The sequence below is a fragment of the Chelmon rostratus genome, chromosome 12 (assembly GCF_017976325.1).
Source record: "Chelmon rostratus isolate fCheRos1 chromosome 12, fCheRos1.pri, whole genome shotgun sequence".
Classification (NCBI taxonomy): Eukaryota; Metazoa; Chordata; class Actinopteri; order Chaetodontiformes; family Chaetodontidae; genus Chelmon; species Chelmon rostratus.
The window spans coordinates 12282746-12297960 of record NC_055669.1 but is presented as its reverse complement, the minus strand read 5'-3'; the positions used below and the strand labels follow the sequence as shown (position 1 = coordinate 12297960).

The window sequence follows — 15215 nt, the reverse complement described above, 5'->3', positions numbered from 1 at the left end:
AAAATAAGTCTGAAACCAGTTTGAGTGTTTTTTCTTTTCTGTTACAGGACTGTGGCTGGGGCTCTTAGTTTGTGTTACTCTACAATCCACATTCTTTATCATTGTCCTGTGGAAACTAGACTGGAGAAAGGCAGCTGAAGAGGTGGGTGACCACATTGTGAAACTGCATGAAAATTGACATTTGATCAGGAATTACACTACTTTGTTACCATCTGAGTGAGAGTGCAACATAAAGAACAGTGTGGAGCAGGTCTTAGAAACTAAGCTCGCCTTTAAAGGTACTTTGTTCAGGATATTGTGCTGTAACCTGCACAATTCCGCTTGTCTTTTATCTTTGGCTCAAATTTAGTAGCATAATACATCACTGAGGTGAGCAGAAAAGTTTTAAGTCAAACTAAACTGAATTTATCACAGCAGAAGTGCACCAATTTTACACATTAAGTTTTCTTGCCATGAGGATTACAATTCAGCTATTACTATACAATAACTATTATGTCTCCAGAGTGGCTGCTGGTGGCTTTTTTAAAAGTCTGAGATAATAACTCTAATTATGTCTTAATTGACGGTCATCTGGTGACATCACATTTTTAACATAAAGCCTGCTTTACATGGTGAAGGTGTGGAGCTTCAAACACGTTTTCCAAGCAGGAAGTGTCTAAGGAAACACACTATTGAGTTGCATTTTTCGCAAATGTAGGAGATGATTGATAGTCCGGACAAAAAGTCAGGATATCTCATCCTCTTTTGCAATTGTGAATCTCATTAGAAATTTAATTCGTGGTACGTTTATAACATTTCTTTAACAACAACAACAACAACAATGCAAGCAAGTGGGTGAGTGGTGCTCTGTGTAAAGTAAGATGTAGTAAACAGGTGCAGAAGCCCCAGTGTGAGTAACCTTGTACACGCGCTCCCTCTACAGTCACAAATGGGACATTACACTGAACGACACGAACGTCTTGAATAAATCATATTATCCTGAGACTGCATCTTAAAGTAACTGCAGTAAATCCAATGTAGTAGTTCATGACCCTGTAGATCTACAGTATGTGTTGATATGCATTTACAAACAGATGTCATAATTGCGCACGAGCAGGCAATGGTGAGAGCAGGAGTCCAGGACGCAGAAAGGAAAGAAGTGCTGGCAGCGAAAAACCATGGTAAATAAATGCTGCCTTCATGTTTCCTTTGCATCGCATGCCCTCCAGGAACTTGTCTGTGCACGGTACTGACACATGACCCCTCTCCCCTGTCTGCTTAGAGCTCGTCAGTACAGCTCGCAGTGAGTCCCAGGTTAGCATCATTTCATCTCCTGCTCTGAGCTGCGAGGAACGGAACCTGGACCTGCAGGCGCCCGGTCCGGGCCGCGGTGAGACGGCCGCCGCTGCAGCGCCTCGGCCCCCGAGGATCAGGCAGCTGCTGCTGCGTCGTGGCCTCACGGTGCTGGTCATGGTGCTCATCCTTGGCGCTGGGATACTCACCAGTAACATGATTCTCAGACTGTTCTAGTGACAGATACCACAGTGACTGCCTCCTCTGACTATCATTTTGTGAGATAGCAGACAAGGTAATATGTTCAAAGTAAGCTGTATCCAAGTCTAATTTTGTATTATTGTGTTTTTTTTTCCAGACTCCACAAATAATGTTATTTCTTTCCACGTGCTATAAATCTCCACATCTCATTGTGTATCTACTCGTTGACAGTTTGATTTATTTGAAAACAAACACGCAAAAAAATTAAAGCTGATTCTGAGTTAAAATGTTTGTTCTTAATTATATGTCTGCATTAATATACCCTACATTTGTCTGTTTTTGGATATCATGTCATGAAAACTTCTAATTTAAATAAAATAAGATTCATTCACTGTGGATCTGGTAGTAGTAGTTGTAGTTGAAAATGGAACTGAATATGTCATTTGTATGTTTCTCTCTCTCTTTCACTTTCTGTGAAGGTCATATTTCCCTCAAAAACCCCTAAACATACAAACCTATGGCATTTTGGTGGATAATAGAATATAATACCGTATATAATAATATGATTATTTTGATAATACTTTTTAAAATTGATTACTCAAATTGACAACTGTCACATTAGGCACACATGAAATTTCAAAGCGGCATGCAGTGCACGAAAGTGTTAAATGGTTAAACATTCACTAAGAACCAGAAGTTTAACACAAACAGGAAGTATGCATTTACCTTTCAAAATAAATGTCTACTATTAGCTTTAATGCTGCGAAGCTACAATATGTGGATTCATTCACATTTGTGAACACGTTATTCACATTCAAAATAAGTTTATTGGAGAAGCATCCAGTCGAAACCTTTTGACAGACAGTACAGAGGGGTGTACGGCGCTGCATGCAGAGCAGGGTCAAGGCTGTTCTCTCAAAACTTTTTCACTGAGAGAAGAGCTCTCAAATTATGGCAGCACTTAAAAAACAAGCGATCCCTCGTCACTTACAACAGTAAGAAATAAAGCAGTGGTAAGAAAAAGAGTCAAGAAAAGAAAACATGAAAACTACAGCAAAATTATGAAAGTAACTATCACACTGGATGGAAACCATGACAACACAACCTGGCTATTCAAGAATATATAAAGCTTAGACAATAATGCATCATCCACAATTATGCCAATAAAGGTTATTTGAGATCCAAACCATCTTAAATTTTGCATTAGTGGACTAAATTAGTGGAAAGGGCCTGCACCCCACTGGAGTTTTTGTTTTTTAAACTTAACACCATCCTGATGAAGTTTGCCTTCTCTCTGATGAGTTTGTATTATGAACGTTTTTCCATTACTGGGCTTAATGAGCTGTGAGTGTCTGAAATGGACAGGTTAACTAGACCATAATATGAACACATAGCACGATGGTTCCTGGATCAAAGCTAGTAGAAAGAAATTAAAAAGGTTTTATTCTTAAAAGGACATTGTGATGTTTTTTTTGCCACGTTTACATGTCACAGAGAAAATGGACCACCTGCTGGATGACAACTCCAGGTACAAAGACGCTGACTACTTGGATGAGAGATACAAGGCCGAGCACAGTTATGACCGGTTGGACAGCTTCTCCAAATTCCAGCACCTTCTGGAAAAACACATCCAGTAAGAAGACGCTATTCTGATACTTGGTTAGAACTGTTATATGATTCTGATCTGCGTATTTGACTGGAAGCCTTCTCACCACACAATGCAGTATAAACAAACAAAAAAGACACAGTCTATTATTAAGCATCAGTCTCGATATACTGTCACCATTGTCACTCCGGGTGTCACATACCATCAGCATGGTTGTCACTGATGTGATTAGCATCACTTATGCTGCTGTTAGATCCTCCCAGGCGGCCGATTGATTGCAATTGTCCTCATAGTTAGTGTGGTAAAAGTGGCCAAAGTACTTTTTCAATGCATAAAAAGACTATTAAAATATTTGACACCTTGATGTGCAGAAATCTGCTGCATCAATCAATAAAACAAACCAAACTTTTAAAATGTTAAACATTGTCTGACACAAGCAGCCTAAATGATTTTTAAACAGTCTAAAAATGGTGAAAACCTTCTTTAAATTTGCAAGTATATGATCGAAGAATAAATAAAAAAGGATCTGACTAAGCACTAAATGCCACCTCTCAGTTCTTGACTGTTTTTGGTTGGCTATGGACACATTTCAGTCAGTGCCAAAAAAAATGTGTGGTTCAGTATCTTTCCCCACTCTTTGTTTTTGAGACATTTAAACTGGATACTGGTTGCTTTAATAGGGTACAAGATGACAAGAAAAAAAATCCTGTTGGGTTTATGTTTAATGTGTCCATATGTTGAGTTTGGCATAATTTTTGATAGAAACAGCACTTCATTGCTCAAGAAAAATGAATTATCGAGCTTTGGGGAGAAAACCTACCAAATGTCCACAAGATGTCCCTGTTCCCTTAAAATTAGAGCCAGTTCTGTGCATTTAGCTTGGCCTGCAGTACCTGTTTTTTAAATGGCCCTGCAGCCCGACAAACCACCTCCAATAGCACTTGAAGCATGAACACTGTGTTTAGGCTGCTGAACATAAAATAGGCCTGTATGTGAATGGGAGCTGCGCAACATATGAAGCAGTTGGCCTGAGAGCCAAACCTGGTGAAGGCATTGTGACCAATAGCACAGATTCTTCAGTGGTTCCCTCTTGGTTTATTGTTTGTCTAACGGCAGACTAAAAAATGTATCTGTTTTGCATATTAAACTGTTATTTGACAACTAATGCTGACAGACAGTGTGCAGCTCTGGACTGGACTGCATCACAGTGGTTCTTACTGTAATTTCATTGCTTCCTCTATGTAGTCATAATCCAAAAAGCATTTTTTCCCCAGAGGTGAAGCTGGACACTGTGATGTGATGATCATTGACAAAGGCTGATTTTGGACAAATAAAAGGCTGTAAAGTTGTTTTTATAATTAGCTTCCTTCTTTAGAATTCGGATGAGTTATAGATGCCAGCTTCAAAGTCTATTGTTGGTAGTCTGCTATACCTCCACACGAGCATAGAGGGCTATGGTGGTCTGTATTTTTCTGATGCGAGCCTTGTTTATGCATGCTCAGTGGTGTTTGTGTGTGTCAGGGGGTTTGTTAAATTTGTGTCAGGGACTGACAGGAGCTTGTGTGTGTGTGTGTGTGTGTGTGTGTGTGTGTGTGTGTGTGGAGGGGAGGGGGACCGAGACAGAGGAGGTCGTCAGAAGTTGGGTATTCTTTGCTCGATAAAAACCTCTCTGTGTTTTGCTGCCGTCTAATTCCTGCAAAGCTACAGTGCCAATAAACAGGTTACTTTATAACACCTGGAGATCTTCTTTTCTCAATTCGGACGGTGTTCTGGCTCTCTGCTGATTAAAAAAAAGCCTGTATTTTGAAACACGGTTCTGCGTGAGAAAAAAGACAGACAGACGCAGATAGTATGCAGCCTCACTTTTTCAGTGTGCGTCATCGGCACACCTACAGCAGAGGCGTGAGTGGGCTCTGGAGTCTGACATATAAAATATCTTCTCTTGCCTCTCTCCTGCATTGCACTGCAGCAGGCAACACCAGGGCAGACCACTTTCTGCACGCTGATTTAAACCCAAAGGAAAGCCATTACATCGCTTGAGAGCGCTCATCTTGGAGGGCATTTCTCATTTCTCTCTCTCTCTCTCTCTCTCTCTCTCTCTCTCTCTCTATATATATATATATATATATATATATATATATATATATATAGCCTCTCTCGAGATAGTGGAATCACACGTTTCTGTCAGCAGCACGTGTTGATGTCTTCTTCACACACATGCACAGATAAGGAGCTGTATGGAGAAGCCTATGTGTGAACCCTCACGTGTTGTAGAGACATGAAGAGCTCTTAAAAGCACTTAAATATCACCACGCTTGGACAAACGCCTGCCACTGTTGCACGCATCTCCAGGCTGCCCTCGCTTGTCAAGTCTGTCAAACCAGAGGGACCACTGGTTCGTATGAACCGACAGAATAAATTACCGTCACCGTACGGGGGGGGCGGGGTATAACTTGGCGGAGAGGAGGGGAGACGTCAAAGAGAGACTTGAGGGGGCCACGGTGCTGTTCGTGCGCGTGATGGATGGATGAAGGAGAGAGAGATGCAGGGGGGGTAAATATCTGATCAGGTTTGGGCCGTCGGCCGTCTCAGACGGAGGTCTGTACAGCGCAGAGACGAAGAAACAAACGAGGGAGGGGTGCGACCTGGAGCGCTTTGCCGCATGCTGATGACAATTTTAACATCTTCCTCCCTCGTCATTTTGTCCACGCGCCTTGTTTCAGTCTCTGTCCTCTGTTTATCTGAGCAGTCGCTTTTCAGCCTCAGTTTACCTGTTTCCGCCCACCCCCACCTCCTCCCACCCACTTTTCGAACATCTAGAGAGACTGCCTCCCCCATCGCACTCCCCACCTTCTTGGTAACCCACTTCTGCCTTTCGTTATTATTATGTCTTTGTCATGAACCCCTACTCAGCAGTATGAGTCCTCATGTCTAGACTACAACCACACACGTTTTCGCGTGTCAACAGATTTATGCTAATCTGAACTGGAACTAGATCACGTGATCAAACATTAGCGCGATCTCTTCTGGTTTAGGGATTTGATCAATACAGATGCGCGATGCTACAGTACATGAATTCTTTTTGATCACTTACCAGTTTTACAGTGGCAGATCATAATAGTCCTGCTTTAAAAGACAAGTCCGATGATGTTCTGCTGTATATGCAGGAAATTGCTGCTGATCTGCTGATCTTGTTTATTGTAAACAAATTCTGTGAAAATACCAAATCCAACATGTAATTGATCCTACTAACACAGGGTATTTGTGCATCTAAAACATGATTATTCCTGTGCCACACAACAAATGTTGTTGTCCAAAAACACATAACTGAGCACATGCTTCTTCATTATGATCAACTTGGGCATTGTGGTTTATTTTGAGCCAGTCCCACATACACCGTCCTGCTGCTGGAAATACTCACCGGTGCATCAAAGGCAGAGCAGAAAATAGTCCCCATTAGATACACTGTTTACTGCGGTTTGAGTCATGGTTACTAAATACAGTGCCCAGCTGAGACTGCTTTCCATTTTTTTTTTTAAACTAAGAATGAAAGTATGTGTTTGTGACCAGCTTTTAAGGATTTACGTGTTCAGTATGGAACCAGCTGCTTGAGGCTGATCACCAGAGACTGTTTAGGAAAACCAGAAATGTTGGTGGTTTTGCTTTTCAAGGGATTTGTTGACAATAACACAAATATCTCCAGCGTTTCCTTTTAAGAAACACCTGACAATGTGTTCTTGTATACGTAAAAAATACATTTCTTGCCTTTTTTCTCTGAAAGTGGCAAATGTGGACAGAAATATATGGACGGGAAATGGTGAGTTGACTGTAGCGCTTTTCTACCTTAGAGGTACAGTCAGCGATTGTAATCCAATAAGCATTTTGTCCAATTCAATGAATGTCTGCAGCACAGTCTGCTAGCTGATGTGTTATTCGCACAGCCCTGGCCCTGTATGTGGAACAAACAGCACTATTCCAGCCAATCAGCATCAGGTGAACCAGCCGCACTCTGATCTCTGCTTCTGCTGGCTAATCTCCTTCTTCCACATCCTCGCCCATGAGGAACAGAGCTATACGATGACAGTGTTGAAGATGTTTCTGTACCTCGCCAACTTGGTATAAAGATATTTGACTTTCAGTGGCAGACCTCACGGTCTCTAACATGCCCGCGGGCACGTTAGCTCTGAAATCTGCCATATTTCTTAACCCTAACCCTTTACATGCAGCCTGTCATTCACCCATTCACACGATAGCGAATGAGCTGCTGTACACGGTGCCGGCCTGCCCATTTGGAGCAGCTTGGGGTTCTACTGTCTTGCCCAAGGACACTTCCACATGTGAACAGGAGGAGCAAACAGCCATCCTTGTGATCAGTGAATGACACGATCCTCCAAAGCAGATACAGTATTGATCCTCTGGTCTAGGTGGTGAAATCGTTCATAATAGCATATCCTGCTTTAGAAGCTGCACCTCCCACTCGGACACCCACTTCAACCATGAAGACATTAGGTTTAGTGTTGTTCCGGCTTTGAAATGATGCTGATTTAGAGTGCGGTAACATTTCTTGGAATGATGATGTGGAGAACTGCACTTCTATGGGAAGGTATCAAAGTGTGACGTGTTATGAATACGCCGACAGTTTTGAAACAACAATAACACCGCCGGCATTTTCCAGATTTTACATGGAACAAAAACTCGAAGCTCTGCAATAATAGAATCTAATTATGGAAACACTGTCTGTGACTTATACGGCCTCATAATGTGACATTACTGTGCTCATTGCTGACTGGGTCGGCTGCATGGTAAGCTTGAAGGCCTGGGGTGGTGTGTGTCACGGCGTTGCGTCAAGCGGTCCCTGACCCTCCACCTGACCTGTATGTGTGTTAGCAGCATTACAGAACATTAGCAATGATCAGCTCGCGCACGGTCCAGTTCCCGCCTGCCACACAGCCTCGGCTCCTCCTGTTATGTCTTGCTCCGGGGCCGCCGCGGCCAGTGATGTAATGACCCCACGTCTCCCGGTGGTCAGCGCTCATGCCTCGTTCCCCCGAGGCGAGGGGTGATGATGTAATGGCTTTGTTCTCCAGCAGTGAGAGGCGCTTGAGATGTGTGTGAGGTTGTATCCTGGGAGTATCTGTCTTCCTTTCATGTTCTCTACATGTTAACATCAGTGCACCCGGTAAGGAGGGCATGACGCAAACTGTCCACAGGGCCACAGGGCTACAGTGTGTGTAACATCAGTGCGTGCATGTCCACATTTTTTTATCTGGAGTGCGTAGTAACATGCAATTGGCTATTCAGGGGAATGCCTAGAGTTCCTGAAGATTTTCTCAGAACAACACACACGCAGACACACAGACATGAAATGCTCTGTACAGTCTGTGTATTTTCAAATTGTTACCTCTAACAACTGAGGGTCTTGTCTCCAGGTGATTGCTGCATAGGCTAAACGTACCTGTGCAGCCAGTGTGTTGATAGCGGCTTTCATGCTGGCGGCTGCTTCTGTTTCATTGCTTTGGCAGGCTTTTTTGTGCGTGTGCACATATGTTTTTATATTTTGTACTTTTATATTTTAGAGCTGAAACAATTAGTCGATTAATCGATTAGTCAGTTGACAGAATTAGTCCGTAGTAATTTTGCTAAATAGTTATTAGCTTAAGTAATTTTTCAAGCAAAAGCGCAGAAGATTGGCTCGTAGTCGCCACTAAAATGTGACAATGATGCTTTTCTTTGACCATCATGATGGGAGGCTGAATGTCTGCGTTCGAAAGTTCATTCTTGACCTTGAAAGTGGTGGTTGAACAGAAAAATCTTGGTTGCACGATGCCCACTTACTAGCTTTTTCCGGAGCTTTCACCTACATCTCACGCTCCTCTTCAGCAGATGACCTATGAGCAAACTTTGCTGGTGAAGACTGTGAGATGTGGCTGAGATCTGGAAAAAGCTTGTAAGTGGACAGTGGTTTCAGATTTGACACATTTGTTTTCAGTACAGCTCCATTGTGAATGTAATAGACTTATAGGGTATGTTTCACCCTCCCTAAATGTCCTGCATTGCTCCCTCTTTTTTAGCTCACCTCCGGACGTCATTGTCCTGTCACTGTCTGGGTTCCTTCAGCTCCTGAGGGTCATGTAAGTGGTGTTTACTAGCAAAGGAATAGCGAAAGACCGTGAGTGTGACTGTTCGCTCAGCTGTTGTGGAACTATGTATAGCCCTGTGCCTCGACTACAATGACATTATACCTTTTTTAAAGAACATTACAGCACACTAGCAACAATGTAAAGTCCTCCTTCCGTCACCCTCTCTGCCTCCTGCACACCCCATCATGTTCATTCATTCCACTCGCCCCCATCCCCTTCTCTCCCCCTCCATCACCTCCTGTCACCTCCCCCTTTTCCTCCTCGCTGTCTCACCTCTCTTGTTTCTTGCCGGCCATTGCCTCACTCATTCCTCCCCTGCCCCCCGCCTTTGCCTGCTTGTCAGTATTTGGTATCAAAGACGTCCACCTGTGTGCCCGGAGCCAGTCCGCCTATATATAACTAGAGCAGAGGTGTTTACAACAGCGCAGAGAGTTGTGGGAGCTGCACTTTTCTCAGGAGAGTCCAACTAACTGTTGGTGGGCTATTATGTTGAGCTACAGCTCATTCAGAAATTGGCAGCCCACATTTATAGGTTAGCTCTTAGCGTTGCTGTTTGATCTTTGTTATGTTCTGCTGTATTTTAATCCAGTATTCAGTGTGTTTAATGTGTAATACGCTGAATTATTGTGCTGCTGAATAAAATCCTCCAACTTAATGCTGGAACATTCTGCACAACAGTTTTTTGCCTCTGTGCATCCTCAGCACCGTGTGCACCCATGCACATAAAGCTGTTTGTCTGTAAACCTGCATGCGCAACTTGTCGACCTGGAGGAACACAGAGGCCGAGCAGCAGGATTTCATTTCAGTGTTAACAGGGAGATCTTAGGTGACAGTCCTCACATCCCTTTTTTACCGCAGTGTTGGAAATGCACACAGGTGCACATAAACGCACACACACGCTGATGTGCTGATGGGATGGAAAGTCACTGGCAACACAGAGAGCGTGGGGGGTGGGAGTGAACGAGATTTGAGGTCAGGAGTTATGTCTTAGCAGCTGTCAGAAGATCCAGCTGATATCAGATCTACTGTTGCTCGTGGGGAGTTCAACCCTCATTTCTTAAATTTCTACATCTTTCTGTGTAACCCTTCCCTCTTTTTCCCCCCTTATCGGTACGTCCTATTTTCTACTTCCTTTCCTTTGCCCCTCTCCTCCCTCATTACCACACTCCTCCATCCGTCTCATCTTTTTCACTTATGTTCTCCTCCGTTTACTCCTCCCGTGTTGTCCTTCCCTCATGTCTCTCACTGCCTGCACAGACGGGCACATGCATGCATGCACCTCCTCTCTGCACTGGGAACAGCAGCAGCAGCGAGGATGTGAGGAACAGGCAGCTTTCAGAGGAATAATAGAACCAAGAGACAGGCCTCGGCCATTTCACGCTTGCCCTTCCTTTTATTGATTGCAGCCCTTCCTTCCTGTGGCGGCCGGAGGCGGACCACGTCTGATCAGATAGGCTTGTATCAGCCCTGTCCTCCCCCGTCGCTGCCCTAGTTTTTGCTGGCAATTGCCATCCAGCTTCTTTTATGGCTGGGTTCAAGGGATATGTGCTGATATTATTTGTAAACAGTAGGCTAATTTTAAAGTGATTGCCTGCTCTCAGAGGCTATGATAAGTTTTAGTGCTGTCAGTGCTCTGGCAGTGATGGCACAGAGGGATTTGGATGTGTTATTTGGTAATAACGAGTAGCAATGACGTAGTGACATTGTGTTGTGTTGTTTTAGGAACAGTTAGTCAGGAACTTAGTTAATGCAGAGATAAATGAAGCTGCTCAGCAAACAAAGGCAGTAGAGGTTGTTTAGTCTGCAGTGTCCTCTGGCCTCAACCTGAGGGAAACTACACACACACGCACACACACACACACAGCCTGTCTTTACCTCGATGTGCTCAAACATCTGCAGTAGATACAAAACTGCAGCGGATGAGGTGTGAATGGAGGGTGGGTTGAATGAATGAATGGCTGTAGGGATGAATGAATGAAAGACAGCGGAACGGAGGAGGTGGAGGAGAGTGTAGTTTGAGGCGGATAGATTCTTACCCCCCCAATCCTCTCTCCATATTGCTCTCTCTCTTTCCTCCCTATCCTCCCCCTCTCCTCAGCATCCGGATTGGCTGCTTTCAGTTTTCAGGGAGCCCTCATCATGCAGCAGTCAGTAAGTCAGTAGGGGCAACCCTCCCTCCATCCCGCCCTCCCCTCCCTCCCCTCCCTCTCCCCCTCTCCCCCTCTCCCCTCCCTTCCTCCCTACTTTTTGCCGCTGTAAGGAGTGGTGCTGTTTATGAATGAGCCTCAGAGCCGCAGAATGTGAATGAAAAATAAGAGAGGGAGTGAGCAGATAAGGGGTGCAGACTGAATGAAATGCAGCAAAGCAGGGAAGAAAAATGGAGGAAGGACGCTGAATGAAAACCAGGGTGGGATGAAGCAGAGGAGGGGAGCATGGGAGGTGGTGTGGTGGTGGGCGATAGAAATGAGGAGAGAATGTGAAATTTTATCGGAGAGATAGCCACGCTCCAATTGCTGTGTCCCTTTAGAACTATCATCCTATGTATGTGAGTGTGTGTGTGTGCATGTGTGAGTGTGTGTGTGTATTGTAATGCCCACCCTCATAGGTATGCAGATCAGGGAGGATGCTGGGAAGGAGGATGCCTGGACTGGTGGCTGCTTTGCCTATGAGCCAATGGGAATCTCCACTACCGAACACACACACACACACACTCACTCTCGCTCACACCGACAGTCACACACACTTACACATAAACAGCTTTCTCCGCAAGCTGGTGCTCCGTGCTTTGAATAATAACGGGGTTACCCGGGCAACCAGGCTAGGATGATCGATGGGCCTGGCCCTGATAAACAGAGCACAGAGTTTGTGCGTGTGTGTGTGTGTGTGTGCGTGTGTGTGTGTGTGTCGCAGTGGGAGTTTCTTTGTTCTGGGACAATTAGAAGATATCTTATTATCAAATCTTTCTCTGACCTGTGATTATATGTGTGTGTGTGGGTACTTAGACTCCACACAGAGATACAGGCTCACAGGATATGTGTGTGTATGTGTGTTAGTTATGCTGTTTTTCAGTGAATGACTCTGTTCTCAATAACACTGAACGTCCTTGGTGAGAAGGCTTGTGCAGGTGGACCGTTGGAGTGACCACACACACACACACACACACACACGCATACATGCACACACACACTCCTGTCTCACTCACTTACAGTAATAATATGGCCATTGGAAGGAGAGAGCCTGCATGGCTGTTACTCAACCCCTCGCAGAGTGCAAATTATACAGCTAGCCAATGAGTTTGACTGGCTCCTTGATTTGATTAAATGTGTGCTGCATACAAGTGCTGCTGTTGTGAGGGTAAGCATGTCGGAAAGCATCAAATGAGTTTGATGCTGGTAGAGAACAGAGATGTTAAAGACGGGACGATAGTGCAGGTGGTGGAAGCGAGCAAGTGAAAAAAATATATATATATACATACACACACACACACATATATATGTATATACTAGCTTTGGTGTTACTTTTATGTCTGATGAGTACATATGTATTAAAGTTTACCTGAATTACAAAAAAACAAATAGTGTATCATTAACCCCTAATGGTGTCTAGACATGCGAGAGTTTTGTTATTACTTATCCAGGGTTTGACATATGTGTCTCTGAGATATCAGCCTCCACTCAGTGGCGGTGAATGATACAATGGCCGTGAGTGGAATTTCATTTGTGGTGCCTCCAGCATTGAAGCACTACATTTCAGAATGAGACAGCATACATCTCTTTCCAGAAACAATGTCCCCAACAGGCTGCATAATCCTCCGAAAACACTGTCAGGAGTTTTCATGGACACTGTTTAGTTGGTGGAAAGTAATTCTAATGAAAACTGTTCACCACGGGGATTATCCAGAGTAATGGAAATGCTGATAATGGAAAGATGGTTTGCTCTTGAGTGTTTAAAATGTCCTTTTCAACACTGACTCCATTTGCTTCCATTGTATTAGGGTGGTGTCCATGGCTACGTACCACTAGGAGTAAGTGAGACAATCTGTTTTTTGTAATTTGGGTGAACTGAACCTTTTAAGTGTTGTCAGTTTGACTATTTTAAAGCCCCAGCACACAGTAAGAGCACAGCCTTGCAGCTCAGCTCGAGTGCCTGCAGACGGGTTTGTTGAAGAATCGGAGGTTGTTTCTGTCGGACATTGGTGTGTTTGTGTGTGTATGTGTCCATCTTCTCATGTCAGCAACCAAATGTAATATATACTTATCAAAACTGGCACCTTAAGTTACATTAAACTGCATCTGTACTGTGTCTGTGAATGAATTATATTAAATTATGGAAATTCATTGGTTTTATGTTACAAGCACAATGCTCTAACAAAGCTGTGTGTATGTCTGTTGAGGCTGGGGAATGTATTACTGATTGGCATTAACACAGCCTCTTCTGTCTGCACTGCACACTTCTGCATCACATTTCCCTCCCTCCCTTCCCCCACTCCCTCTCTCTCTCTCTCTCTCCTCCTCTCCTCCCTTCCTCTCTGCTCGCCCTCCCCCGGCAGAGAGGAGGAAGGAAGAGTAGCTGCTGAGAGGTGCATCTGCAGCCAAAGTCGCCTCTCAAGAGCTGAAGTATCATCCTGGAGCTCGCTGTGTGTTTCTCACAAAGACATTATGGCGACCTTAAAGGAGGGTCGTACGTGTATGCAGAGTCGCACTGCTGTTTTTTGTCATGATTACCTAGAGACAGGCTCCCCTCGCTGTGACGGTCGCTTTATGTCGCAGCAAAAAAAGTCATTCCTCTGTGACCTTGTACACAAAAAGCTGTGTTTCCAGCGACAGGCCGTGTCCTAAAAAATCAGCATGTAAGCCATTAAAACGATGACTTGGACTCTGCCTAAAGACCAATGATGCTTTGAGACAATTACCCAATTTTACTGTGCTACTAACAAATGACACGCTGAACAATACAGATGTGCATGACGCAGGGACATCGAAGCACATATAGTCCTGCTGTTAAGCTAAGAGTGACGCAGCATTAACGTTTCTGCAATGTTTGAACAGGATCAAGATGATGCCAGGAGGATTAAACAAGTATAAAACATCAAGCAACATTAATGCTTTTGTGTTGACTCAAGAGTAGGCACTTGGACAATATATTGATGAGGATGCATTTGGATCTAATTGCACAGTCATGGTCAAATGCACATGCATGTGCATCCCAGTCACAGCTGAATATCCTGTGTCCAACAACTCAGTCAAGGAGATGCGGTTTTGAAGTGTGCACTCCAAGCACGGTACCGACAGCCACTGCAGCGTCAGCATCACTTACTATGTTGCAGCGAGACAGACTGTTCGGAAGCTGGACATCTTAAAGGCACACAAATGACCGAACATGCTCACACGCACGCATTTAATGATACCGTTGGCTGTAAACCGTACAGAAAATGAAATTTGGAGTGTTTAATACAGTTGCTTGTCAGAGAGAGAGAGAGAGAGAGAGAGAGAGAGAGAGAGAGAGAGAGAGAGCTACGTAGGCCGTGTCCTGACTCTCAGTGGCGTCATTAACCTATCATCACTTAGCTCTGAGCAGGGAAAGCCCTGTCAGCTAGGTAATGGCACTGTGTGTGCGTCACTGATGTCCCGACGCATTGAGCTCTCTGCAGTGACGCACTGTCGCTGCAAGCCTGCTGTGCTAATGTTGAGTTATACACTTCAATCACCTGCGAACAGGTGTGACGCTGTGCGTATTTGGGCTTCTGCGAGTGAGTCTTTAATAGAATAACAGCCTACGGCAGCAGGCTCAGTGTCACTTATGTCTCTGAATTAACAGATGTGAAGAGTCTAGTGTAGAGTGGAGTGAAGGGACCAGTGCTTTCAGTGCACTGTCAGAGGCACATGAATAGTGCAGGCTAATATACATGCGAACTGTGCTGCTCCTATTTGACTGATGTAGCAAACAACCAGCACTACAGCTGTGTCCTTATTCTATTCTGTATGCAAATTTCTCCA

General features: G+C 44.2%; 1 protein-coding gene across 1 annotated transcript in view; it reads left to right on the top strand.

The window, feature by feature from the left end:
* The window catches only part of ece2a (endothelin converting enzyme 2a), a 42397-nt gene that overhangs the window by 6299 nt on the left and 20883 nt on the right, over nt 1–15215 (top strand). The window contains exons 14-17 of the mRNA XM_041948964.1: nt 48–142; nt 1097–1160; nt 1262–1483; nt 2968–3106. Coding sequence (XP_041804898.1) covers nt 48–142; nt 1097–1160; nt 1262–1483; nt 2968–3106 — 520 coding nt within the window. The remainder of the gene's footprint in view (nt 1–47; nt 143–1096; nt 1161–1261; nt 1484–2967; nt 3107–15215) is intronic.